Here is a 27816-nt window from a genome sequence, read left to right on the forward strand (position 1 = left end):
GTTTTTGAAGGGATTGAACGTGGTGTCTGTAGGCATGTTGCAGAGTGAACGAAGGCTCACGAGAGCCCTGAGGATCCTGGGCCGAGAGGCACAGAGCTGCCTTCAGCTGGGGCAGCCGGGAGTTGAAGACGCTTCCACAATGGAAGGTGTTGGTGTCCCCCCAAGGTCACCCCCGGCCCCGAGCTCAGCCTTGCCCCAGGCTGCCTGTTCCCCCCGCGACCTCCCCTCTCTCCCCATACCCTTCAGCCCTCCACGCGGGACCACGACCTCCAGCGACGGGAGGGCTTGCCAGCACCCCAAGCTGGGCATCGCCCCCCCCCCCCCCCTTTCCTCCTCCCGACATTTTGCTCCGGGTTTTCCCCGCTGATCCATGCGGAGCCGCTCCGGGGTGGGGGTGGGGTGGGGCATCCCCGTGGCGGAGACCGAGCTGGGATCCCCCCGCGATTTGGGCCGGTGGGGCCGTGCCGGAGCCCCCGCCCTCCCCTTCCCCCCCCCCCCCAATCCCATCCCGCCCCGCAGCGCGGCTGCTCCGCGCCTGGGCGGGGAGGGTGCGTGTAACCAGGGCCACGCACACACACACACACACACGCACACACACACACACGCACACGCACACACGCACACGCAGGGCGGCCCCGCAGCGCCGCGCCGCTCGCCTTTGCGGCCAAGCCCCGGCAACAAAGACACCCCCCCCCCCCCCCCCCCCCCGCTCCCCCCTCCCGGCTTCGCTGCGCGGCGCTGCCCGTCCCCTCCGCGGGATGTAGCCCGGCCGGGAGCTGCCACCGAGGCACCGCGGCCCCCCCCCGTCCCTCCATGCCCCCGCAGTGAGGCCGGGAGGCGGCGGGCGAGCCGGCGCTGCGGGCTCTTGGCGGGGCTGACGGCGCTGCCGGCCACCATGGGGAAATCCAACAGCAAGTTGAAGCCTGAAGTTGTGGAGGAGCTGACCAGAAAAACGTACTGTGAGTACGCGGGGCCTGCCTGCGGGACTGCGTGTCCGTGCGTCTGTGTCCGTGTGTCTGTGTCCGTGTCTGTGCGTTGGGGGGCCGGGGGGCTGCGGCGCGGGGATGCTGCCGGGGCGGCCCCGGGTGCCGGGGGAGGCGATGGGGCCGTGGGGGGCTGCCGGGGTCCGCGGCCAGCCTTGAGTCGCGGCGCCGGCCCCGGCCTCCTCCCCCCGGCTCGCCCCTGCGTTTGCGGCGGCGGCGAAGCTGCGATTTCTCCGGGCATCGGCGCTGCCGGGGCCGTTCCCCGGGGGAGGGCGCAGGCTCGGCCGGGCTTTGTTGCAAGAATTCAAGAGATCGGCCTGGGAGGATAACAAAACCCCACAAGGCAGCGGAGACGAGGAGAGGGGTAGGGAGCCAGGGAAACACTCTGTTTTCTTAGGAAAACAATCCGCCGGGGCCTGTTCCTCAGCCCCCAGTAACTGTGGGACAAGGGCCGCATCCTGCCCGCCCGCTGTGCCCACCCGGAGCGATGCGCCCTTCTTTTCCTGACCCCCCCCGCCCCTGCTCGGAGCATCCTTCCTCCCGGGGCTGCCTGCCCCCGGGGTTTCGCTGCCAGGCGGGTGCCCGGGGACTGGTCGTGGTGGTTGTTCTCCCCTCGCTGCTTCCCTGGAGCCCGGCAGCTTCTCCCTAAACGGGGAGCCAAACCGTCTGGGTGGCTTTCAAAGTTTGGGTGCCTTAGTTGGAGGGGTTTCCTTTGTTATTATGCTCTGAAGTGGAGAGAAGAGCCTGGCACCAGAGAGTTCGGTATTTTTCTATGAGTATCTCAGTATCAGTTTAATAACGTGATTTTCTAAGTGAGTGGCTTTCCCGTCTGAACCTCCGCTGTAATCTTATTAATGTGGCTAGCGGCTGAGCCATCCAGTTTTAGCAAAATCCGTTTTTTTCTGAAGGATGCACGAAGAAAACAAAGGCTTTGGTGGTTCAAGTTTACCTCTCCGCTCACAGGTCGGAGATATTCCCCCTTTGCTTCGCCAGAGAACTGCTAACGTGTAGCAGACCTGCGAGCTCTCCCCGCTGTCATTGCTGCAGTCCCACGGCAGCGCTTACCCAAAAAGGCAATAGATTAGGATGCAGCAAGTTCTCCCATATGGAGAAGAGGCAATACTGGTGCATTGCACAACCCTACACGCGGGGTTGCTCTCTCGCCGAGGCACAGCCGGGAGCAGGCAGGAGGAGGGCAGGTTGCGGGGGGCATGTCCGCATAGCCAAACCGTGAGCGAGGGTAGGAGAGGTTGGGGTACCCCAGCTGGGCTTCCTCGAAGTGGCTCGGGGAGGAGAAATAGTGAGAACGTGGCAGTGCCGGCTGGGCACAGACCCCGGCTGGAGCTGGAGCTGAGCCCTGGGTTTTGGTGTCCTCACTGCAGCTGTGACCACGGCGGGTGCAGCCGCGCTGGGCCAGGTACGGTTATTCATAGAATCATAGAATCATAGAATGGTTTGGGTTGGAAGGGACCTTAAAGATCATCTCGTTCCAACCCCCCTGCCATGGGCAGGGACACTTTCCACTAGAGCAGGTTGCTCAAAGCCCCATCCATCCTGGCCTTGAACACTTCCAGGGGTGGGGCATCCACAGCTTCCTTGGGCAACCTGTTCCAGTGCCTCAGCACCCTCACAGTGAAGAATTTCTTCCTTATGTCTAATCTACATCTGCCCTCTTTCAGTTTAAAGCCATTGCCCCTTGTCCTATCGCTACATGCCCTTGTAAAAAGTCCCTCTCCAGCTTTCTTGTAGACCCCCTTCAGGTACTGGAAGGCTGCTGTAAGGTCTCCCTGGAGCCTTCTCTTCTCCAGGCTGAACAACCCCAACTCTCTCAGCCTGTCTTCATAGGAGAGGTGCTCCAGCCCTCTGATCATCTTGGTGGCCTCCTCTGGACTCGCTCCAACAGGTCCATGTCCTTCTTATGTTGGGGGCCCCAGAGCTGGACGCAGTGCTGCAGGAGAGGTCTCACGAGAGCGGACTAGAGGGGGAGAATCACCTCCCTCGACTGCAGGTCATGGTTCTTTGGATGCAGCCCAGGATACCGTGGCTTTCTGGGCTGCAAGTGCACATTGCTGGGTCATGTTGAACTTCTCATCAACCAACATCCCCAAGTCTTTCTCCGCAGGGCTGCTCTCAATCCATTCTCTGCCCAACCTGTATTTGTGCGTGGGGATTGCCGTGTTGCAATCGCCCGCTTGGTTTGCAGCCGCCACGATGATCCAGTCTCTGATGGAGAGGGATCTGGGAAGAGCTGGCCCTGGCACAGCCTCATCTGCTGGTGATCTTCTGCACCCCTGGGGTGGCTCCTCTCTGCGTGGGGAAGATGCCAACCCCAGCGGGGCTGATGGCAGGGCACATGGGCAGTGATGCCCCGTGTCTTACCGGCAGCCGATGCCGAACAAACACAGCGCTGGTGAAACCATCATCTGTGGGCACGGGGATGTCTCTTTTGCTGGGTGAAGCCAGCAGAGGGTCATTGCCTTTTGAATCACTTCATTCCCAACTTTCTGCTCCTCTTTCTTGGGTGCCCTCCCCTTTCCACCACACCCCCTCCAAAAAAGACTCCCGTCTTCTGATCGCTCCCTCGATGAATTCCCAGCCTGCCTGGGGTTTTGCCTGCCTGCTCTGGGCCTCTCGCTGCCTCTTTTTTGAGGTGCACCAGACCCGTGTACCTGTGCAGGTGAGGCAGCAGCGCCCGGCAGCCGTGCCGTGGGGCAGCGCGTGGCTCTTTGCGTGGCCAGAGCCTGGGGCAGCATCCCAGCGTGCCCCGGCAGCGTGGGGCCAGCAGTGCGATGCCTGTCAGGGAGAGCCATCGCTGATACCAGGCTCTGTTTGTTGAGCTCTGTTCCTTCCACCTCTCGTCTCTGGGATTAATTACTTTTGCTGAGTGTTTCTGCCCCTTTTCTGCAGCTGTCAAGGCGAGCGCGCGTTCCCTTGTCTGGCGAAGCACTTCACAGGGCCCTCCCAGGCACGTCTGAGAGCCTCTGATTTATCTTCAGACCCTGGGAGATTGGAAAGATACTCATTTCCTTCTGCCTTTCGGGGAATCCAGGCAGAGGAGATGCAGGTAGGAGGGCAGGGTTGCACTGAGTGCAGTGGGGAGGGACCGATCCAGACCCCTGTGCCGTGGCTAGCGGACCAGCTCGAGCAGGGGATAGTCGTACCCGCAAATCCACGGCATATTCAAGGATTTCTGGGAGTCTGCTTGGGAAAGGTTTTACTCCACAGCGCTGTGGTATTTCGGCACCTTTCTGGTGGACCGGCGATGACCGTCCTTCGAAGAGCATCCCCAGCGCGTGGCTGCCCTTCCCGCATGCTGGCTGCCGTGTCACCGAGCGGGCGCTGGCCCTGCCTCGTGCGTGGTGCTGTTCTGCTGCTGTGACAGCACATCTGGGCAGATGTCTCCAGGATCCCGTAACTGGCAGCTAATGACGGGGGACCCACTTTTGTCCCAGGCAGGTTCCCGTGGCAGTGTGAGCCAGGGCTGCGGTACACGAAGGGTTTCTCCCACGATGGAATTTCCTTCCATTGCATCATTTTCTGTTTGTGTGATTTCGAAAGAAAACGAAGCAAATAACAAAAAGCCCCTTCTTGGTTCTGCTGGGATCGGCGGGATGGGGAGACTTCACCCCCTCTCCCTGCCCCATGTGGCTTTTGTACAGATTTGTCACATCTGTGGGACACAGAGGACCCGCAGCCTGTGCCATGTCCCCTCAGTGCTTTTCCTATGCCCGGTGGCTTCTTGTGTCCCGCAGCCGCTGTCCCCTCTCGTCTCACCACCTCCTATTTGTGGTGTTTCTCTGTCCCTGCCTCAGTGGCAGCAATCCTGGGACAAGCAGTCGGTAGGAACAGCCAGGAGAGGAGCGTGGGACCGCTCACGTGCCAGGGCAGTCGCGGGCATGGTGGTCGTGCTGGGGATGCTGCAGGGTTGCCATCAGGGACCTCCATGAGATGTAAGAATTATTTCACTGCAGGTATTTAGAGCAGGTTGTCCTGGGTCCTGCTGGGAACCGGACACGGAAGGGCAGGAGCCTGGAAACCTCGTCTCTTGGCTCCCCTCCCCACCCTGCTCCTGACTTACGGTGCCGGGGGCCAGTTTTTAATGGCACTTGGACACCTAAAGGCGCAGAAGGACATCCGAGGGCTTCTTCGAAATGCCAGCTGCCCAAGTCCTGTTGATTTGGACCCATCACCGTGTGCCTTTCTGCATCTCCGGGCACCTGAGTGCCCAGGAATATCTGGCAGTGCCAAGCTCACCCGTCTGCCAGGCGCTGGAGCAGCGCTGGGGGGGAGAGCCTGGCTGCGGGGTGAGGATTTAACCTTCCTCGGAGGCCAGGCTGGTGCCGTATAGGAGTGTGCGGGAGAAGCCAACGCTAAGTGATAATAATAATGAATAATAAATTATGTAATTCCCTGTACCTCCATAGAGCCTTTCATCCAAAAGCTCTTAAAGTGCTTTATAATCATTCATTTATTGATCTTCCTGTTACCTCGTTGAGGTAGCTCGGAGACGCAGTTTTGGCCACTGTGTGTTTTGTCCCAGGAGATGATAACGCCCGAGACTCAAAGGAACCACCATCTTCCCTGGATCGCGTCTGCTGGCCCCTCTCCGGCGGGGATTTAAGCCTGGGCTTAACTTGGGCCAGGTGCTTGCGGCTCAGGGCCGCGGTGGGATTTAGGATTGTGCCTAAGAGCCTTGTGGGGCCACGGTCAAAGCGTTCTGCTAAGCTGGGGATTTATGAAGGTCCTGGGGTATCGCTGCTCCCTGCAGCCTGCGTAAAGTTGTGTAAAGTGCACGTGTGCAGTTGTGGGTGCTGAATATGTGTCGTGGGTGGAAATGGCTTGACGTTGATTCCTGGTAGAGAAATTGGGAGAGAAATGCAGTGCTGAGTATCCCTGCTTGCAGCAGCGCTCCCAGGCCAGCCCAGCCGCAGCACTGGCAACCCTTAAAATCATGAAACAGGCTTAAAAATATGAGGTTGTTGCAGAAGAGCACATTTTAGCTCTTTTTTGTTAGGCATTTGGGGGGGGGGGGGGCTTGGATTTCAGGGTTCACTTTTCATAGCTATTGCCCGTGTCCAGGACTAACACTGTGATTTTTTTAACGCCAGCTGCAATAGCCGTGCAATCCAGCACGCTCGGAGCCACGTAGGTGCAGTGGCATCGCTGCTGGGACCGGGTGTGGGGTCAGGACGACGGTCCCAGTGCTCCGGAGGCTGCAGCGAGGCTCTGGGGAAGGCGTGGGAGCTGCGGTGAGGGTGCCAAAACGACGCCCGCGGCGCTGGGAGGCCTGGGCTGCAGAGTGGGCGCAGGGAGAGGAAGATGCTCTTTTCCCAAGAACCGTGTCCCACCCACTGTGATCTATTTTGTGGATTTTAAACTCACTCTGGCATCATCATTTTCTGCTCTTTTACAATAAGCCACAAAATTGGCTCTGTTGCTCAACAGTAATACATTGAATTAATGGGCATTAGTTTAAGAGCAAACTACAAACATATTGATTTGTAGATACGGGGGTACGTAGTGGCGGGTTGAATTCTGCGGGAAAGGAAAGAAAATTCTCCAATTGCAGCAGTTTTCAGCCAGGAAAATGAGTCGGTTCCTCGCTGGGGGCACGGGGTTGGGGATTTGCTCTGTCGTGCCGCCCCGGTGCCGGGGAAGTGTGCCGGCCGGGGCGGTGGGCAGGAGCAGAGGGGCAGGCGGAGCGGAGGAGGCACCTCGGTGGGTCCCCACCGCCGGTTTATTTTTAGCCTCCGAAGTGTTTGGCCCCGGGCGCTGGGTTTCTCTGGCGGGTTGGTTCGTGTTGAAATCCCTCCTGCTGCTCATCCGGCAGAAAGCGGGGCCAGGTGGTTGTGCACCCGTTATCCCTCGGCGGCAAATGCCGGGTGAAATACCTAAAGCGTGGAGCCCCGAAGTCGGGCTGAAACGCGGCTCCCTGCCCGTGGCTGGCAGCTGCCTGCACTCACCTCTGCAGCACCAGCCCCGTGCCCCTTGGCTCCGCTCGGCCCTACGAGCACCCGTTTTGGGGCTGCCCTGGGCAGAGAGCCGGTGGGCAGGATCCCACCCCGGGGTGGGGGCCCCGTGGGACCGGCTCCTGGGCGAGGGGCACCGGGATGCTGAGCTGGGTGCGCGCCCCGTGTGTTCAGCTGAGGCTGGGCTGCTGCTGGCTGGTTGACCCGGCGAGCGTGCCTGCCTGCTCCGAGCCCTCTCAGCGTGTAACAGGATTTGCAGGAGCCCAAAAGGGAAGTTTTTTTTGGGGGGGAGGAGGAGAGCACCTGCCCAAGCACCCTGGAGATGTGCTGGGGAGAGGGGAGCAGAGCGGGTCTGCCCTCCCGGGGCGCCCGGGGCAGGAGGTGCCGGAGGGATGCCCAGGGGCTGGCTTTTGTTTGGGGCCTGTTTTTACCGCAGCCGCGTGTAACCCAGAGCCGCTGCAGCACGGGTTCACTGCGAGCTCCATGGGGACCTGATGCGCTGCCTCTGGAGGGCTGCGGTGGTCCGGAGGGCACCTCCAGCCCCTTCCCCAGGGAGACCCCAACCTGCGCCCGGTGAATCTCATGTCTGGGTATCCCACGTGCGCGTGGACCTGGCGCTCTGCGGGGAAATGCAAGCGAAACAAGTTTTGGGGTATCAGAAGCAAGTTTTGGGGTGTCCCTGTGGTCCCTGGGAGGTGCTTGCAATGCCGGGGTGGGAAGGGGAAGACGTGACCAAGGGCCCCTCGGGCTCCCTCTGCGGCACAGCGGAGCAGCCGGCCCTGCCGGCCACGCTCGCGCCGCTGCCTGCTGCTGCTCAGGCATCAGAAGAATCACATTTCATTTATCCCCTGACATGTTAATGGATCTGCTTAACCACTCTCCTGACCTTTGCTGCTGCCGCTATAATTAAGGTTGTGAAACAAGAAGCTCTGAAGGCATCAAAGGAAGCGGCTGCTTCAGGGAGGAGCCCGCGGACACGCTCGCTCCGTTATCGGGGTGACATTTGTGGGGTCGCTTTGTTCCTCCCTCCCCTCCTCAGCCTCCCGGGTCTGGATGGGAAGGGAGCCAGGGTCCGTGTCCTGCACCCCTGCCTGCCCTGCCTGCCCAAGGGCAGGGGTGGCTGGGGGGTGCTCAGCCCAGGGCATGGTGACCGCCGCTGTGGTTCCTCGGTGGCCGCTGCTGCAGGTTCCCGAGCCCGGCGGTGCCGGCACAAGGCTCGCTCCCCACACCTCCTGCACGTTGTTCTCCCTTCAAGGCACGTTTTTGGTTTCTACATGGAAGGAGGGCTGCCTGTGCTTCGTGTTTCTCCAGCGTCTCCTGATGGATGGCCGGACTGCGTGGAGATGCCCGAGGCGTCTGTGCTACCCCCTGTGGAGGAGCGGGTGTTCGGTGCCTCCAGCACCCTCCGCTTCGGCAGCCCTTGGCACGGCCCCATCCCTGTGGGCGAGACGGGAAGGGGGCAGAGGCCCCGCTGCCAGCGAGGCTTTGCCCTGCAGCATCCTCCTGACCTTCCCTTGGCGCCAGGGTCCGATGGCCGAGTCGCAGAGGCTGCCCTTCCCCTGCCCGCGCTGGGTGCGGAGGGGAGTTTTCTCCTCTGCTCGGGGCAGGGACCGCTCCGTGGGTCGAGGACGGCCCCTTGGAGCGGCAGGCCGTGCCAAACTCCCCGCGGCCAAGGGGAGGATTGAGCAGGGGGGCAGGACGCAGCTGCCCCCGCACGGCCGGGGCATGGGGGGCTGCTCCCTCCCTGCTGCCGGCAGCCCTGGGGATGCTCTGCCCTGCCGTGGGGCATCGCCGTGTCAGCTCCTGGGGAAGCCGGGATTAAATCCAGCCTGGGATAGACCTGCCGCAGCCAGGTCTATCACAGCTCCTGCTGTGGGTGTGTTTCAGTCTGATTCATTAATTTCCAAACGAAGGCACTGTGCTTTGCCCTTCCTCTGCTGCCTTTGCTGCACGGAGTGACTGCTGCTTTTTTCCCGAACCCAATTTCCCAAGCCTAATGTCAGGCCCTTAAATATTTAATAAAGTCTAAAAAGGGTTTTAACTGCATATTGGCTTTCCTGTTGGTACCAGCCCCGGGGGAGATGAGAACAGAGCTGCTCGTGGACCTGTTTATCCAGTCTGGGAGCAAGACAGACCACTAATGGCAACCGCTGGCAAGAAGAGTGCCAAATGCACATGCAGTTCTCTCTGCGCATTGCTTCGTATCTCAGCAGTAACAAATGACACCAATAACACTGTCGGGCTTGCGCTCCGAACGTCTCGGAGGCTTCTGGACCCGCCGTGATGCTGGCGACGTCTGAGTCTGATGGGGTGAGAAGCCAAATTGGGCAAGTGCACGGGGAGATGGGCGAGCTGGGATGGGGATGTCCTGCTCCGACGGGTAGGCAGCTCTGGCTGTGTTGGTGCCCGCGCGGTGAGGCTGCTCCGACATTCCTTTGCGATGGGATGTTCCAGGGACGGGTACCCACGCGAGGACGACCCCGGCATGGGGACACCTCCGGCGCGTGGGCGATGCGGGAGCGGGGACTGGGCATCGCCGGGGTGCGTGGGGCTGAGATGGAGGCACGGTGGTTCGGGCAAGCTGCTGCGGGTCATCTCCAGGAGCAAAAGAAAATGTCATTGGGAAGGCTCTTGCCACGGTTGTTTCCATGGGGGGTGACCCCGGTGCTGCAGTTGGGTTTTGCTGGGGTCGTGTTTTAACGCTGCTTCCCCAAAGGTTTGCACCGGCCCGGGCACGGGAGCAAACCCCATCCCCAGGGCGGTCTGGCAGCCCCGGAGCTGGGGCCGAGCCCTGACGGAGGGCAGGAGGACGGTGTGCTCTGTAATATTTAACCAGGACATTGGTTACATATTTAAACCTGAATTTTAATGAGACTGAGTTGTCAGGGCCAAAGAACCCAGATTTCCAGAGTGCTGACGTGTGTCATATCTTAAAAGTTACCGTCATCGAATGGGGACCCGGGTGAGCTCTGAGGTGCCCCAAGACGGGGTGACGGACAGTCCCGGGGGAGGACTGAGCCCGCGGCAGCCTGGGGGCTGTTTTTACCCCTTCCCCCCCTCCCCGCAGCGCAGCTCCCGCAGGCACTGGGCTCCGTGCCGGGGGTTTGGTGCCGGAGCCGGGGGAGCGCGTTGCTGGGGGAGTCTCGTGCCCACGCTCCAGCCGTCCCCGGGGCCAGCAGATGCTTCCCCCCTGCCAGCCTGCACAAAGCCACCCAACAGCCCAGGCTGCCGGAGATCGTCCCGGAGAGCCCCGGCACACGGCGGGTCCCGCCCGTGGGGAGATGCCCGTTCTGCACCAAGCAGATGCTGCCCAGCGCCCGTTTGGGGACTGGATGAAGCCCCACAGCTACTGCACTCATCGGTACCTCCAACAGCTTGAGCTGCTGCCGTGCTCTTGGCTACGTGTTTTGTAGGGACGAGGCCTGAATTTGGTAACGACTGCTCAGGTTATGATGCGGTTACCCCGGCTAAACCGCTCTGCAGGGCCGGGGGCTGGCGCTGGGCATGGGTCCATCTCTGCCGACTGATGGGACCTTCTTGGGTCCGTGTTTGCAGGAGCGAGGTGCGAAGTCTGCACCGAGTATCCCTTCAGACTGCTGTGCTGAGCCCTGCGGTGGCTCTGTGGGGACCAAGGGCTAAGTCTGGGGGGGTGTTTGTTCGGGCTGTGATGCTGACCCCCAAATCTGGGTCCCGGGGCAAGGAGCGAAATCCACATGCCCGTGCTGCTGAGCCCCGTCACCCGCGCGGTGGGGAGGGAGGGGGGAGCTCGTAATTGGTGAATATTAACGTTGTGATGATGTTGAAAGTGGAGTTTGTAACAGATTTATGTTGAGACAATTCTTAAATAGGTGTTTCGCAGAGGCGAGGGGTGTGTTGGGCATAAATTGCAGGGTGCGCGGGGTTCACCCCGGAGCACCCTGGTATTTTACGCATGAGGGACCGATGAGCTCAAGCACGAGCACCCAGCCCTTTCTGCATCAGCACCCAGTAAGTTCACGCATGAGCACCCAATTAATACATACACGAGCGCACGATTAATTTACATATGAGCACCCGGTTGATTTATGCATGGGTGCCCAGTTTATTTGCGCTGGATCACACACTGGTCTGTGCATGAGCACCCTGTTAGTTGATGCATGGGTGCCCAATTAATGGGTGCCTGTGCCCCCAATCAGTTCATGCCCGAGTGTCCAATTAATTTATGCATGAGCACCTGATCCATTCACACCCGAGTGCCCAATTAGTACATGCACAAGTGTGTTATCTACTAATTGCACTAATTTACACGAGTGCCCAATTAGTTCATGCAGGAGTGCCTAGTGACTTTACGCGTGAGTGCTCGATTACTCCATGCATGAGCGCCAGATAAATTAATGAGTGCCAAAGAATTTATGCATGAGCACCCAGCTGGTTCATGCATGAGCACCCAATGAAATCATGCATGAGCACCCAATTAGTTCACCCAGAAGCACACAAATAATTTATGCATGAGTGCCCAATTAGTCCACGCATGATCACCCGATTTATTTTTGCGTGAGTGCCCATCTAGCTGCGGCATGGGTGCCCCATTCATTCACGCCTCGGCACCCACTTTGCTCACGCGGGAGTGCCCACTCTGCACACACACGGGTGCCCAATTTCCCCTCGTCTGGGCGCTGCGCTGAGCATCCGCAGCAGGTTTAGGCAGCCCCAAACCCAGACGGGAGCCCCAGCGTGGGGCGATGTGCCGGCTCCCCCAGACCTGGATGCACAGGGGCCCACGGGGACCCCGGGAAGGAGCCGCAGCGAGTCCCCGGGGCAAATAAATGCCACAGGACCGCCACCGCCACGCCTCGGCGGGTGATGCCGGACCGGTCGCCCGTGGGTTGGTGGTGGAGCCCAAGGCTGGCAGAGTGGGAGTGCCCTGCAGCGGCGGGGGAACCGCTCTGTGCCTGGAAATAATTAACCCTGGTTTCCCTGATAAGGCGGCAGTGCCCGCGGCCCCACGGGATCAAGGTGCTGTTGTAGCTGCTGGAGCGAGGGGGCACGTGCCAGGGCTCGGCGGAGGCTCCCCGCTGGCTGCTGCATGGGGACGGTGCTTGCCGAGCCTTTGGGAGCTCAAGCCCACAGGAGGACAGGCCTGTGCCGTGGCCGTGGCGCACGGGGGCAAGGCTGAGCGTGCACGCTCCCACTCGGGATCTGGCCCTGCAGCTGTGGCTAAACCCCTGCCCTTGCGCAGACTGGGCAGGGGGTGGCTGCAGAATGGGAGGGCGGCACAAAAAAAGCCCTGTGGGGCCGGAGCATCGCGTCACCTCGTGCATCCCACCGTGGCCAGGGGTCCCCGAACCGTTCCGAATCCGGCCAACGCTCCTGCACTCCTTACTGCTGCCCTGTGCCCGCCGCGGTCCAGCGAGCTCCGCTGCAGGCAGGGCAATGGATGGGGATTCGCAGCCCTGGGTCCCTCCCCTCCTCGCTGCCTGGCAAACAAATTAACAGGCTTGAGCTGATTAACCAGAGCTGTTTCTTGCTGCAGTGGCAGCTGGGTGGTGGGAAGAGAGGGGGCACACGAAGGGCGGGTGGTGACGGAGCTGTCAGTCCTCGCCTGTGCCGTCGGGGATTGATGGAAAGGTGGGGGTAGAGGGTTGGGGGTTTTTGGGTACCGGTAGCTGGGAGGAGGGGGCTGGGGGCTGCTCGCAGTGCAGCCCCATCGAGCAGTCTCTGCCCCTCTGTGCTGGATGAGATGTGTGGCTGAAACCCTCCTCCAGCTGAGGTGGGAGCGGGGATGGACTGCCCAGCGCTGCGAAGGGGCGGCGAGGGCCCGTGGCTGCCGCTTTGGCCGTGCGGAGCAGCTCCTGTGCTGCTCTGGGGTGACTGCCCCTGCTGCCTGCCCCTGCTGCCTGCCCCTGCTGCCTGCTCCTGCCTGCGGTGCGAGCCCTGCGCTCGGTGTTTCCCTGCGCTTTGCTAAGAGCAGCGGAAACAAAGATGCTGCCGGCACGAGCTGCCGTGCGGCGTTGTACATAGGGGAGGGAGGGTGTCTGCGGCGCGTAGCCGGGGCTCCCAGCTCGGCAATGCCTCTTACAGTGTTGCGGTTCCTAACGAATGCTAATACCCTGCCTTTATTTAGCGCCTTTCATCCCCAAGGATCCCGGGGCACGCTGCATCCGCTAACAAGCTGCTACGTGTGCTATTTATAGCCATCCCCATAGCGGCTGCGGGAACGGCGGTCCCTGGGGAGCATGGCACGGCAGCTGAGCCCAGCCGCAGCCCCGGCTCGGCAGGGGCACGGCGAGGGAGCCAGCCCTGCTCCGGTGGGATGCTGCAATGGGGCTGCTGCAGGTCACCCCCTTGTCCTTGAGCGCTCGGGGTCAAACCCGGCTGAGGTTTATATTGCTGCAAATTGATTTGCATCGGCTCAGCATCGCGCTGTAATCGATGCCGGGAGAAGGAAATGCAGCAGCCGCTGCTGCACAGGTATTTTCTGTGAGCTCGGCTGGGCTCTGCACAGCGGGGAGCTGCAGAGGATGGATGGGGGAGAGCGGAGGGACAGCCCTGCCCCTGCACATGTCCCCCGTCCCCAGCCCCAGGACGGGTGGCTCAGCCTGGCCAGGAGAGTGGCATATCCACAAGGCTTCCATGGCCGCGGGTCCCTGCTGCGGGGACGGGCATTAGCATCCCTAATCGGTGCCGCTCGGAGTGTTGGCACCCAGCGAGGTCAGAGCGGCTGGGAAGCGGCAGCCGCGAAGTCATCATCTGTCTCGGGTCCGTAACTGCAGGCACAGGGAGGCAGGTACTCGCTCGGCCCCAGCTTGCCCGGCCGCAGCGACGCTGGGCTCGGGGCCGTCGTGTTTCCCTGCGCTGGGCAGATTTGGTGGCAGCGGAGACGCGCCCAGAGGTGGGTGGTTTTCCAAGGGCTGGGAGATGGGGCTGCGTTCCCACCCCAGGGCAAACCCCGCAGCTTCCCCCCGCACCCGGGGCAGGAGGAAGGGCACCGGTGCCGGGGCGCTGGAGGAGGGATGGGGCTTTGCGTGGCCCCGTTCCGGGGATGCACGTTAACAAATCCCACCTCGGGAGCCCCGTGCCAGTTTTTGGGCTGGCACCTGCACAGTCCCCTCCGTTGGAAAAGCCTCTCCCGGGAGCATCATGCGTCCCTCCCGCGGGCACGAGGGGAGCCGGCTCGTCCCTCCCTCCCGCCCCAGCCCGAGCATGTCATTACCAGCATTTCTCCTGTACTAAAAAAAGCACAAATTTCTTAATTGTTTCCTGCTGGAGTTGAAAGGCAGCTCCCGGGCCCAAAATAGCACGTTGTGGGAAACACAGCCGAACAAGAGAGAGAGAAGAAGGTGATTTGCCCGGAGGGGCTGAGCCGAGCCCGGACCACAGCCCCAGGCTGCTGCCGTTGCCCCTTTCTCCTGCGCCGAGGGCCGCCCGAAGTCCTGCCGCTCACCCTCCTCCTCTTCCTCGCACCCACCTTCATCGGCGCCTGCGGGCGATCGGGGCTGCAGAGCTGGTGCCTGGGGCATCCCCCGGGCATCCTCGGCGGGAGGGCAGTCCTGGCCGGTGTCTCGCTGCTTGTGGGGAATGTGTGCAGGGACAGGGAAGCCTGTTTCTGTTAGAGACGTCACTCGGCATCTCTTTTTTGGAAGGATGCTTCGTGCAACCCTTTTGTTGGGGATGGGGAATCCTTTGGGACTGACATGACTGTTGGTTTTGCCCGCCCCAGCTCCGCCGCTGGACACAGCGTGTCCCTCCTGGCTCCCTCCTGCCAGGAGACCTCTGTCCTTCCCGTCTGCTCTCCTCCTGCCAGACAGCCCTGCCAAAACAACCCTCCAAAGCCCTCCTGCGGCGCGGCCGAAGCCCTCGGTGTCCTTCAGCCCAGGTGCCGAGCATCCCTATACCCGCCTCCCCGCTCCATCCCCGGGTGCTGCCGTCTATAGACATCCCGCGCAGTACGGCGGGCGCTGCTGCCCTCCCGGCACGGCTGGTCCCGGCACGGCTGCCGCGGCCCTTTGCCAGCTCCCTGGGGAGGCAGGGGGAGAGGCTGCCAGGCTCTCTGCCCCACGCCGAGCCCTTCCCGGGGGGTTTGCAGGCTCTGTCCCTCCGGTGGTCCCCAAGCTGGGATGGAGGGACCCCCTGTACGCACCGGGACAGCCTCGGATGCAGCGATTCCTGCCCACGGGGACGTGGGAGCCAGCACCCGGCTGGCTGCGAGGTCAGGGCCAGCGTGTGCCCTCCCGGCCACCCCACTGCTGCCGCCTGCCAGCCCTCACCTTCTGTGGTCTGCGCCTTCTGCCAGGCACGTTATAAATCTTTCTGATGGAAAATTGCTTTCTTTTATTTGCCATCCAAGGTAATTGGCATCTGTTGATGTGTCTTGGGTCTCTATTTTTATCAGCCGTTTGCACATTGACACATCTCCGCTCTGCCTCATTATCCCAGCGCGTTTCAGACCTATTGCTTTTTTATTATTATTTAGATGCACGATGCAAAGGAAATGACTAATGAGGCCGTTCCCCCCGCACCCGCCTGCTGGCACCGGGCTCCCCGCTGGCGTGCCGGCCAGGCACCGCTCCTGCAGCGGGACGTGCGGGGACGGGCACCAACCCCCCGCCCCATCGGGCTCCCCGGCATCCTGCATCCCATCGGAGCCTTTCCTCTGCTGAGGACATTTGCGATCTCAGCAGCTGTCCCTCGGCTGGGGACACTCGGGGTTGCCAACGCTTGCTATTTTCTAGCTTGTCAGGTTTTGGGGGTTTCTCTGGAGCCCGGGAGAGCTCCCCGGGGCCCTGGCATGGGTTTGACGATGTTTCTCCCTGCGGTTCAGAGGCAGGTGGTACCTGGGGGGATGCCGGCCCTGGGGCTGTGCCCATGCCCACATTCAGCGTGTTGGTGTCGGGGCCGGGCGGGTGCCTTCCCCAAGCTGCCTCCAGGCAGATGTTTTGCCAGATGTTTCCAGGGATGTTTTGGCTCTGGGGAGGTGGGAGGGCAGGGGCAGATCCTCCCCAGGCATGAACCAGCCCAGCCCCTGCGTGGTCCATAGCCTCTTGCAGCGATGGTGCTGCGCTCCCCTGGCAGGGAGCAAAACATCTTGGCGGGCTCCCTGGTTTTGGGGCTGGAGGGGCCCCAGCGCCTCGGCCCCGTCGACCACCCGGGCCGGCCCGGGCTGTGCCGCGAAGGCAGCCGCTTGCACGCGGGTAAGGCGGCAGCGCGTGGAGCGAGCGAGCCCGGGGGCGTCCCCCCAGGGAGGTCACTTATGTGAAGTGCAGAAGAGCAACCGTCCCTGGGAAAGCGCTAAATTCCTTTCTCTTTTCTTTTCTTTTTCTCTTTTCTCCTGTTTTCTCTTGCAGTTACGGAGAAGGAGGTGCAGCAGTGGTGAGTGTCCGGCACGGCGGCGTGGCGGTGAGCTGCCGAGGCGCGGGGCTGGCAGGCGAGGGGGTGGGAGCTGGCGGCGCTCGGCAACCCCGCCGGCCGTGCAGAGCAAGGGGGTGCAGGACGGTGCGCCTTTTTGGGGTGCAGGTGTTAGCTCATAGAGGGGAGACCAGAAAATAGAGGGTTTTTTCTTGCACACCTCATGCACGGTGGACGGTGGGGCTTGGCTCTGGCCGCTGTCAGCCGCCCACGTGGGACGGTGCGCCTCCCTCTCGCCTCTTCCCTCCCCGTATGGGCGGCCGAGGGGAGCGGGGACACGGGGACTGTCCAGGGGGTGGCCGTGGCCCTGGCTGCGGGAGGCTGGTGCTGTCCCAGCGTGTCCCCCTTTGCAGCGGGGCCCGCAGGGGCTGGCAGGGGCCGGGGATGGGGTGTCTTGCCAGCAGCACGCTCTCGCCTCATCCCCTCCGCCCCACCGAACGCGACGCCCTAGAAAAGCCACCGCTTCCCTTTCATCTTCCTATGCCACCAGTCAAGGTTTGCTTTCTTTATCTCTTTCTCTCATCCTTCCCCCCCCCCCACCCGATGAGTCATAGCTGCAGCAGCGTGAAAAAGATGTCACCGGCACTTCGGTTTCCCACCTCGCCACCCCCTTCCCCTCCTCCTCCAGCCCTCGGCCCGCTGCAGCGGGCGCCTGACAGATCCGGGCGACGCGTTGCATAATGCTCACGCGCCCTCCGCGGTCCCTGCGTGGTGCCCGCGTGGTCCCCGCGTGGTTCCCGCACCCGCGGAGCCGGTGAGCCCCTTCCCCTGCGCCCTCCGGGGTGGCACTTCGCAGCACCCAGGTCCAGCCCGGAGCCGGGACCAAGGGCTTTGGGGGTGTTTAAGCACCCACGGCTTTTGGGAGATGGCGGGGGCTGTGCCACCCCGAGGACGCAGTAACCCCGCTGCGCCCCCGCGGCTCCTCCGAGCAGCTTTCACTTGGGGTTGCGCAAAAAATGCTGTTGCGGAGCCTCGGCTGCCCCGGGTGCTTCAGGCCGCCGCGCTGTTGGTTTTTACCAGGGCACGGCTGCAGCGTGTGCGTGTGGAGCGGTGGGTCGCAGATTGCCCGCGGGCTTGCCGTCGATCGTGACTCCCTCCCCCGCGGCGGTGCAGCGACTCGGGGGGAGCTTTGCCGGCCGCCCGTGTGCCGGAGAGCCGGTCGGATGTGCCCGATGTAGCGGGGCCGTGCCGCAGCGGTGGAGGGGAAGGGGAGCTCCGGCCCTTGGGTGAAGCTTTCCGGTTGCAGCTTCTTGCTTGGGAGCCACATGAATCTGAAGTTCTGAGCAAGGGACATAAACGCTCTCCTGCTGGCCCCGTGATGGCTTCAGGGCCGAGCAAGGCATCGCCTGCCCGGGCACCTCCGCCTGCGGCGTGGCCGTGCTGGCGGGAGGTGACTCTGTGCAGAGGGCTTTTTATTTTAGAGGAGGTTTAAAAGGCTCTCCCAGGTGCCCCTGGCTGGGCAGTGGGTCCCTGTCCTCTCCCGGGTCCCGGACAGTGTTCAACAGGAGCCCGGTTGTGGCTCGGTTGCCACTTCTGGGCTCGCAGCGGGGTTGGAGCAGTGCGGTGGGCACCGCTCGGTGTCACCGGTGCCGCTCGCTGCTTCTCCCGGCTCTCCCCGCCGCCACCCTCGCTGCGGTGCTCGCAGGCACCTCATCCCGTGGGGCTGGGAGGTTGCGGGTGGATGCTGGGAGCAATGCGGAGCGTCCAGGGACCTTCCCGGCTCCAGCCCACCGCAGCGCCGGGGAGAGCCCCATCCCGGCTCCACAGGGCTTGGGGGGCTGCGTTCGGCGGGGAGACCCGCCTGGTGCCCATCCTCTGCCCTTCCTCCGCAGGTACAAGGGCTTTATCAAGGACTGCCCCAGCGGGCAGCTCGATGCCGCTGGCTTTCAGAAGATCTATAAGCAGTTCTTCCCCTTCGGCGACCCAACCAAATTCGCCACCTTTGTTTTCAATGTCTTCGACGAGAACAAAGTAAGTCTGTGAGCCGGGGGCATGGTCCGGGGGGGTCGGGGCTGGGCCCGTGGCGACGGTGGGACGGGTTCAGTAGCACGGCTGCGCGGCGCCGGAGGAGCAAAATATTCCAGCGCTTCCTGGGGCGTGAAATGAAAGCGGCGCAGCTGTGGCGAGAGAGCCCCCGCGCTTATTTTAGTCGATGAGAGTCACGCGGGAAAAGGCGATGAAGTGGCAAGCGAGAGAGGAGAAACGCGATGTTTCGGTGCCGCTGACAAAAGCTCACCCGCGCCGTGCCCCCCGCGCTCCGGAGTCGCTCCCGCCGGGACCCGCACCGGTGGGCTGGGCACAGCGGCCGGATCACGCTGCTGGAGATAAATGTGCACCACTCCTCCCTCCCCGTTTACTTTTCGGACGTGCCCCCTAAAAGCACCCGATGTCGGGCACGCGTGGGCAGGGAGGACTTGGCGGGGCGGGGGTGGCAGCGGCACCCTCACCCCCTCCTTCCCCCCCCCCCCCCCAGGACGGGAGGATCGAGTTTTCGGAGTTCATCCAGGCGCTGTCGGTCACCTCCCGGGGGACGCTGGACGAGAAGCTGAGGTGTAAGTGCTCCCCACGGGACACCGGTGGGCTCAGCCCCGCGAGGGGGCCGGGGGGTGGCCCGGGGGCGGCGATGGGGCGTGCGTCTGGCGGGGGGGGGGCTGCGGTCCCCAGCGCCTCGGCGTTGCTCTGTCTTGCAGGGGCATTTAAGCTGTACGACTTGGACAACGACGGGTACATCACGAGGAATGAGATGCTGGACATTGTGGATGCCATTTATCAGATGGTGGTAAGCCTCGGGGGGGGGGGGGGTGCAGGGCGAGCAGCCCCTGGGGGTCCCCACTGGGCTGGAGCCCGGCTCTGCGGGCAGGGGGGCTGCAGGGAGGATGCTGAAACACCCCCCGTTCCCTCCCCGGGCTTTTTCGGTGGGGGGTTGTGGCCACTGGGGTCTGGATCTGGCCACGGAGGACGGCTCTGGCACAAATGCCCTCTGTGCCCTGTCCTGATGCGGGGAGGGGCAGGGGCAAAACGTGTGTCCTCGCCCCGGGGACACCGTCCAGGCAGGGCACAAACGGGTGCGTGACCGGGTCCTGTCCTGCCACCGCAGGGAAACACGGTGGAGCTTCCCGAGGAGGAGAACACGCCAGAGAAGAGGGTAGATCGGATTTTCGCCATGATGGACAAGGTGAGGATGCTCAAGGTTTTTTTTTTTTCCTGGGGCCCAGGGATTTAGGAGGCAGTTGTGGGCCCCCTTGACGCATCTCAGCTCTTGCAGGTGCCTCCTTCCCCTGTGAATACGAGGTCTCAGCTGCTGCTGGGCTCGCTGCAGACGCCCGCATCCCTCCGGGATCCCCGTATCCGTTTCAGGGCCCCCAAGGTGGCATTGCACCCTCCGTGGCATTCCTCCCTCCGTGGCATTCCTCCCTCCATGGCATTCCTCCCTCCATGGCATTCCTCCCTGGCTGCAGGCGTGGGTGGTTTGATGGGGAAACTGAGGCTACAGCGGCGGGGGGGACCCGGGTGGCTGTGCGGGATGGCGTGGGTGCTGCCGGGGCCCCAGGGTGCTCGGTCCCGGGGTCCTCGGTCCCGGGGTGCTCGGCGTCTCCCTCGCCGGGGCGAAGCGGCACTGCAACGGGAGTGTTTTGCAGAACGCGGACGGGAAGCTGACGCTGCAGGAGTTTCAGGAGGGCTCCAAGGCCGACCCCTCCATCGTGCAGGCGCTCTCCCTCTACGACGGGCTCGTATAGTCCCGGGGCCAAGCGGCGGTGAGTGCGGCACGGGGGGCCCGGGGGTGCCCCACCTCCCACCCCCCTGATGCCATGCCCACCTTCCCTGGGGCAGGCGGCTGGTTCCCCTCTGCTGAAGCATCAAAGCGTGGGCATCCCCCTCAAATCCAGCTGGGGGGAGGATGTTGCCCCCATACCGATGGGTTTCTCCCAGTCCCCCCCGTCCCACAGAGCACCCCAGGACCACGAGGAGACCGCAAGCCACCCAGCCGGCAGGCATTTGCCCGCGGCACAACTCCTGCTGTCGCCTGCAGATGCGGCTGCGGAGGAGGCAGGGAGGCAGCCGGCACGCTGGGGGCATGGGGATGCTCCGGAGAGACATTATATTAAATGTTTTATTTATATTATATCTTATTATGTTACGCTCTGGAGCTGGCAGGGTTTGCCATGGCGGTGTCGGGGACGCTGTGGTTCGTAGCGTCCCGGGGGTGCTGGGCTGAGCACCCTGCGGTCCTCACCGTGCCCCACGGGGCCGTGCAGAGATGTTTCTTGGGTTGATTTTGGTCATCGCAGGACCAGGCAGTGTCCGACCATGGGTGGTGGGTTTGGTTTTTTTTTAACCCCGCTGGAGTTTTGAGCTTTTCAAAATCTTTATTGTGTTTCCAGCTTTGCCCTTCCAACTGCGCTGGTGTCGCGCGAGATGGCTGCGGGACTTTCTGCCCATCCTTCTCACCCGATTTTCCTTCTCCCCACCCTCTCCTGCAGATGCCTGGGGGAAGACGCTCTCCGTGCCATCCGACCGCTGCCGCACGAAGCTTGCCTGTCCCTCTCGGCCTTCCTTTCTGTTCCGCGAGCAAAGGATGCCCTCGAAGCGCGAGCTCACTCCCCCTCTCTGCACTCTGAACCAGCCGCTGCCATTTGCCAACTTCTGCTTTTTCCAAAAAAAACCCCGCAACGGATCCCGGTCTGAGCGGCAGCGAACGCCCAAGACTTCAAGGCCGGGGGAACGGGTCGAGCATCGCTGAAGGCAGAGACCCCCCCGGCCTCCTCGCCCTCTTCGCTCCCCTTTCCTACGTTTTCGGATGGGACTGCGGATGCGCCGGCGCCGGCGTGGTCCTCTCCCGGGAACTGGCTGGCTGGAGACAGAGCCCAAAGGTACCGGGGGGCCGTGCACCCCGGGGTGCTGCCTGTGCGGGGCGGCCGGGGAGCCGAGGCACCAACGGCGATTGGGAACACGGTCCTGGCGTCACCTGCGATGCCGCTGGCAGCTCGGCCCGGCTCACTAGGGATATATATATATTTTATTTTGGTTTTTTTTTGGTGAGACAGTATTGTGCTTTTTCTTTTTTTTTTTTTTTTCTTCTTTTATTTTCCGTTGGTGGAAAAAAGTGAGGCTTTTTTTTATATGCCTATCTCGACGATCGATATCCTTATTTATTTGTTGTAAATGTTGCTGCCGTGTTTCGTCTCTCGTGTGTGTGTCCGACCACCTAGGTGATGATATGTAAGGTTTACATGCTCGTACACTATTGCGGGGCACCGGGAGCCTGCAATAACAATGAAGCCAAAAATCTGCCTTCCCCCCTCTCCTCCCACCCCCCGTATCCCGAGCTCCGTGGGCTGGCTGCTGTGTGACGGGGATGCTGTAGCTTCTTTTCCTCTTCCCGTTTCCCCGTTCCCTGCATTTTTCTGTTCACCCTTCCCTTTGCAAGCCCAGCGAGGGCTCGCTCAGCCCAGGCTCCGAGCAGCCCGAGCCCGCTCCATCCCTTAGCCGGGCAGGGCGAGGAATCCGCTGCGCACCAGAACATCCTCATTTCCATTTTTTCTCCCATTTTCTCACTGCATGAAAAAGTATTAATGGAGCTGAGAGCCGGGTTTAGCTTTCAAGCGGATTCCTTTAATATTTTCTGTTTTGCAAACGGCGGGAAGGTCCGTTTGTCTGGCTGTGAGTTAGCCCGTGCGCCGGCGGGGCTGGGGGAGCGGCGGGGATGCCCGCGGGGATGGCTCGCTCCGTACCCCCATCCCGGCTGGGGCGATTGCAGCAGCTCCTGCCTCGGGGTGCTGGGCTGGGAGACGTGCAGCTCGGGGCGTCTCCTTATCCCCTTGCTCCTCGTTTAGGATGTGGGAGGTTTTGCTGTAAACGGAGAAAACGGCCCCGAAGCAGAGCCGCTTGCGCCCGTGCTGGGGGAGGCGAAGGGCTGGGGAAACGCGCCTGGAGACACCCGAGCGGGGGGCTTGGAAACGGCCCCCCGGCCGCGAGCAGTGCCTGCGTGGCCGCTCCGTCACCCACCACCACCCCGGGATGTGCCCGCGCAGGGCTCAGCCCCACCGGGACACGCGCCGTGGGACACCGGTTGGCATCTCGGCTGGAGGACGAGCGTTAAGCGGATGCTGCCGCAGCTCCGTTTCCACCCGCCTTGGCCCCCGCCCTGGGGAAGGAGAGATGTGCGTCTCCTCGGGAGCGAAGTGCTAGATGCCTGTGGGACCGCTAAAGCCAGCTGGGGTGCAAACCCCTCCTGCTCCAACGTGGTTTGTTCCTGGCCCGGCAACCCCAACGCCGCTCTCCCACCACCCTGGGGGCTCACCCCTCCGTCCCCGGTCCGGCTGATGGCCGGGATATCTGCAGCTCCCGCGGCTGAGCCCAGCCAGGGGACTGTCCCCGTGGCGGTGGGAGGTGACATCTGGACGTGGAGAATGTTCTCACGGGTGTCCCATGATGCGGGAGACACGACGATGCCCCAGCGGGGTCTGGATCCTCCCAGCGTGGCAGGGACAGGCTCTCCGGCCAAGCGATGCTGGTCCTTTGCTCCCCAGTTCTGGGGCTGTGTGCTGGTGGCACTTTCTGATGCCCATAAAAAAACGCCCTTCCCCATCCCCGAGGAGACCGACCTCACACCCGTGTGCAATATTTCTGCCTCTTCTGCGGTTCCTGCCCCCGAGGGTGCCCGTGTTTCATTGCTGGGGGCTCCTGGAGGGTGTCACCCTGCTCCCTCCCATGGAAACTCCTTTTCCTTGATGCTTTGTGGCCAAAACACAAGTCTCTTGGGTAGATCTTTGCAGTGCCTCCAACTTCTCTAACGCTCGTCTGCCAGACTGGTCCCTTCCTGGTGCCAATCGATGTTCCCAATGAATGTGACACTGCTGTAATCGCCTCCGCTGATAAATGATGGACCTCGCGACGTTTGACATAATTCCCAGGCAAAGGCAAACCTCATTTGCTCTGACACTTTCCTCTGAAAGGCTTTTAATTTTCGGAGCACCTGCCATGCTTCGAGTTCCATCAGCGCTCGCCGATGTCTCACCGAGGAGGCAGCCCTGCAAGGGCAGCGGGTGTGCGGCCCCCGTCAGGGGTGCGGTGAGGGTCCGGTGTTGGCTTGGGAGAGCTTCAGACCCCAGAAATACAAAAATTCAGTGTCCAGCAGTCCGGTGCTGCCATTGCTGCCAGCAAACTCCTGCTGCCGCTGCTGCTGGCGGGCTCAGGGGTGGAGCCCGATGCCCCGTCCTCCCTCGCCCCTTGTTAAATATTTGCACGTTAGAAAAAAAAAAAGAGCAAAAAGGAAAAAAGGTTTTTTCCTGTATTCCCAAGCTCTGTGCCGGCTGTGAGGACCCTGTTGGTTTGGCGGTGACGGTGAGTTTTCCCGGGCAGAGGCCCCTCCTGCGGGGTCAGGGCTGGCTCTTGTCCCGGGTCCCAGTGTGGGGTCTGTCCTGCCTTGCTCTTGGCATGCTGAGCGTCCCCGAGCAAATCATTTTGGCCCCGGTATTGCCCCCAGCTGCGGATTTGGAACCCTGGCTTGAATGCTTCTAGCCTCCCTTTGGGGAGCACCAATGGCCCCCGACGACTCCTGAACGTCAGCAGGATCTGCAGCTTCTCGGTACCACTGAAGATAAGGCTCGAAGCATCTCACGCTTGGAAATGTTGGCCTTAACCTCCTCGTGCCTCGGTTTCCCCATCAGTGAAATGGCCTGGGTGAGCCGTCCCCCCTCCAGAGAGGGGTTCGATGCCTGTGCCCAGGGCAGCGCGAGCGCTGGATCCGGCTCACGGCTGCGCCCGGGCGGCTTTGGCAGGACCCACCGAACGTCGGGCCCGTGCGGAGCACCGGGAGCCGGGCATGAACTGCTGGGTTGGAGTTTATGTCACTGAAAAATTAATTTCGGTCTTCTTTTTACACCTGCTCATTATTAAAAGCGAACAGCCGACAAGACCTGATTTGTTTCTGTTTATACTCGGGTTCCTGATGCCTGTCTGAAAGCAAGCCCCGGCCACGGGAAGGGGACCCGAAGCACAGCCAGGCAGAGGTGAGGATCCGGCCCCGGCGACTGCAGCGTGTCCCCCCACCCCGCTCATTTGTCCCCCGTCGGTGTTGCCCCATTAAAATGCCGTGTCTGTACTTTCCTTTCTTTTCATTTTTCTGTTCGTGCGCTGCCTGTTGCTGCTTTGTAACCGTCTTTCCTTGAGCTCTGGGGCTGGGCTGGGCTGAGCTGTTTCCCTTCGAGAGCAAGGATGTGGGAGAAGGCTCTGGGGGCAGATTCCCCCCCCACCCTCTCATCACGGCACAAACCAGGACCGGAGAGAGAGAAGCAAAGCGGGTTTTTCCCTCTGGAACAGCCCTTTAATTGCTGCGCTTTGTAATGAGCCCGGGCAGCCCCCGGGAGCATACCCCGCCGGGTTCGTGGAGGGGAGGGTTTGCTTATGGGGGACCCCAGACCCCGTTTGTGCCGGGTACCGGCTGCATCCCACCCGACTGCGCGGAAGCGGGTGCCTGTCGGTGCCGGCCTCCCCGGCTGGCAGGACGCGGCATCTCCGTTGGACGGAGGGGGTTGAGGCTGTGGGACCCCCATCCCAGAGCCACTGCTCCCCCCGAGCAGGCAGGGGTGCAAGTAAGCGTCTGCCGCCGGCTGCCGCGGGGAAGGGTCTCGGGGTGTCGGGGTCTGGGGCTGAGCCCCGCTTGGAGCAGGGCTGGCTTCGAAGCCGGGCCAGGCGTGGCATGGGGGCAGCCGAAATCGCTGGCAGAGCTGCCCTCTTCCCATATATTTAGGGTCAGGGGGTGTTTGGACGGGGTGGGTGGGTGACCCGCAGCCCGCTCGCTGTCCCATCGTCCCCAGCCCCAGGGTAAAGGTGGGGATCTGGGGCGTTTTGAGAGGGCATCAGCCACCCCTCCTTCACGGGGGTGTTGGAGGGGGGGGATCCGGCTGGGGCGGTGGCCGGCGGGGCAGGAGCGAGGGCTGGGGGCAGAGGAGGGAGCCGCTGGCCCTGGTGTTGGTGCACAGCTCGGGGGTCTCCTTGCACAGCGGTTTTGGGGTCTCAGTCAGACGTGCCGGCCCCGGCTCTGTTCCAGCGGCACTGCAGGAAAGCCGTCCTTCCCTTCTCTCTCTCTGCTCCTGCGGCCGCCAGCCCCGGGTCGGGTGCCGTGTCCGTGGGACCCCTGCCCGGGGGACGGCCGAGCCCCGGGCTGAGAAACAGCAGCTCCAGCAAAGAGCCTTGTTTGTAAAGATGAAGCCTGTTTGTGCGTCCGTGCCGGTGTCTCGGCTTGCATGCCCTGCTGCCTTGTCTTGAGATGAATTCAAGAGCAAACCAAGCAAACGAACCAGTTTAAAAACAAAGGAAAACAAAACCCAGGAACTTTGTGACAGTGGAAATAAAAGCTTAATGACAGTAACGAAGCACCCGTGGTCTGTGATGTGCTGCGGGGTGAGCGGGGGAAGGCAGGCGGGCTCGGCGGGGGGACACGGGTCGGGCTTGCCGCCTCCTGTGGCCCCCAAAGCTGCCCTCCCGCTCAGCGGGGCCGGGAGCTGGGCTGGGGGACGCGACCTGCGGTGCCCCGTGCCCCGTGTCCCGTGTCCCGCGCGCGGGGCTGCGGCGGCACCAGCAGCGAGCGGTGCCCGGGCTACGCCAGCGTGGCTGCAAACGGGGATGCCCTGAGCTGCGTTGGCAGGCAGGCAGCGCGGCACCGTGCCCGCGCGCCGTGATGAGCTGTCAGGTCTCGGCTCCAGGCACGTCAGGGACCGTTCGCCCCCGTAACGCTGCTCCTTCCACCTCCCCTTACCCAGACACAGCTTTTTTTTCTGCCAGGTCCTATGCCCCCCCGCCGTGCCCGCATCCTTTCTTCTCTTTCTCTTTTGCAGCAAAGACGCTTGCGGCCGTGCTGTGCCTGCCTGCGCCATCCCTGTCTCCTCCGAGCCCCCTTGTCGGTGCAGCGGGCTGGGAGCCCTCGGGTCGCTTTTGGCACGCAACGGCTGCTGAGGAAGCTTGATACTAATATCTCGTAATTGTGCCTCACAGCCTGTAACCGAGGTGCCCCTTGGCAGCCCCCCCCACGGCTGGCTGGGCGAGCAGCGGGGCTCGCAGCCTGCATTAGGCTTTTCACGTGCCGCAGGATCGCGTTTGCCGTTCTGCCCTGCCAAGTCTTCCGGAAACGAGCGCCGTGAGGCCTCCCCGCCAGCCCATCCTCGTTTGTTTGCTCTCCTAACAAGGCTGACTAATTATTTTCGGGAGGCCAGAGGAGATGCCCTGATGGTCTAAACAAGGAGGCTGTGTTCGCAGGGGGGTTTGTTTGGAGGTGCCTCGTGCCAGCACACAGCGGGGGCACCCGGGGATTCATCTCCCGTCCTGGGGAGCGGGCAAGGACGGGCACGGGCTCCAAACCGCGGCGGTTACCCAGAGGCTGTGCCTGGCTTTGCTGTGCTTTAACCCCCAGCAAGGAAGGGGTTAAAGCCCAGCTAGTGCAGGTGCTCCTCAGACTGGGAGCACTGGTGGGCGTGGGAAGGGCTGGCTGGGATTAATTTGGTGATGGGGAGAAGCTGTTGGGGTTTCTCGGTGCCAGCAGCGTTGGAGAGAGGGGCTCCCTGCTGGGGTGCAGGATGGCGTCGGGGCGCAGGGTTCGTGGCTGGGGTGCTCCGCGGTAGCTTTGGTGGCACTGTGGCGTGGGGGACGCACCGCGCCCCACCTCGCCCCCCCCCCCCCAAGCTTGCAGTGAGTGTGGGGCTGGGGGTGCAAAGCCTGGGCTGGACAATGCGGACGAGCGGCTGCGTGCAACAGCCCTGGCTGGGGGACAGGAGGGGGACAGGCCACCGGCACGGCTCGCGGCTCAGCCCTGTGGGACAGAGGTGCCATGTGGCTGCCCCCTCCACCCTGCTGCCAGGCGGGGGGGGGTCCTCGCCCACCCTGGAGCTGGGCCGGGCTGAGCCCAGGCTCGCAGGGACACGTGGGGCAGAGGGATGCGCAAGAGGGTCCCCGCTGTCCCGTGGGAGGGGGGTGCGGGATGGGTGGTCGCTAACCCACCCCGGCCCCTGGGTCTGCGGGCGCGGGGCTGATGCCCGTGAGGCGCTGGGGGCCGGAGGAAGGGTGCCCAGCCCGGGGCAGGATTCGGCCGTCGGTTCGCAGCCTCACCTGGAGCCGGCCCTTGGCCGTGGCCTCTCCCTGGGTCCTGGGGGGGGGGAGTTGAGCAAGAGCAGAGCATCCCCGCGGAGCAGCCATGAGCTCAGCGCTCGGCTTCGAGGGCAGCCAGGAAAAGCTCCGCCGCCCCTGGGGCAGGCCCCGGCCAGTGCTCCCGGCCAAGGGCTGCCTTTCCCGGCCAAGGGCTGCCTTTCCCAGCCCTTGTCCTGGCTCTGGCTTTGCCCCCGCGCTTTGCGTGGCTGTTTGCTCCCCGTTCCCGGGGCGGCTGTGCTGGGGACCGCCCCCCCCCCCCCCCCCCGAGCCCCCTGTCCCCCCCCAGCCCCATTGCAGACCCCTATTTCGGGGAGAGCCCTTTGCCTGGCAGAGGGGGT

The 27816-nt window shown here is 62.7% G+C and overlaps 2 protein-coding genes across 2 annotated transcripts; both read left to right on the forward strand.

Moving 5' to 3' along the window:
- Nucleotides 1-567: 567 nt before the first annotated feature.
- NCS1 (neuronal calcium sensor 1) lies at nucleotides 568-22175 on the forward strand. Its single transcript, XM_075519560.1, has 8 exons — nucleotides 568-959; nucleotides 16276-16300; nucleotides 18169-18307; nucleotides 18810-18888; nucleotides 19027-19115; nucleotides 19434-19511; nucleotides 19975-20091; nucleotides 20818-22175. Exons 1-7 carry the CDS (start codon nucleotides 896-898, stop codon nucleotides 20071-20073), a joined length of 573 nt encoding a protein of 190 aa, XP_075375675.1. The 5' UTR covers nucleotides 568-895; the 3' UTR covers nucleotides 20074-20091; nucleotides 20818-22175.
- On the forward strand, nucleotides 20956-25700 carry LOC142418124 (uncharacterized). Its single transcript, XM_075519559.1, has 2 exons — nucleotides 20956-21207; nucleotides 22171-25700. The coding sequence occupies exon 2, from the start codon at nucleotides 22441-22443 to the stop codon at nucleotides 23128-23130; it is 690 nt and encodes a 229-aa protein (XP_075375674.1). The 5' UTR covers nucleotides 20956-21207; nucleotides 22171-22440; the 3' UTR covers nucleotides 23131-25700.
- Nucleotides 25701-27816: the final 2116 nt, after the last annotated feature.

The sequence above is a fragment of the Mycteria americana genome, chromosome 17 (genome assembly GCF_035582795.1).
Source record: "Mycteria americana isolate JAX WOST 10 ecotype Jacksonville Zoo and Gardens chromosome 17, USCA_MyAme_1.0, whole genome shotgun sequence".
NCBI lineage: Eukaryota > Metazoa > Chordata > Aves > Ciconiiformes > Ciconiidae > Mycteria > Mycteria americana.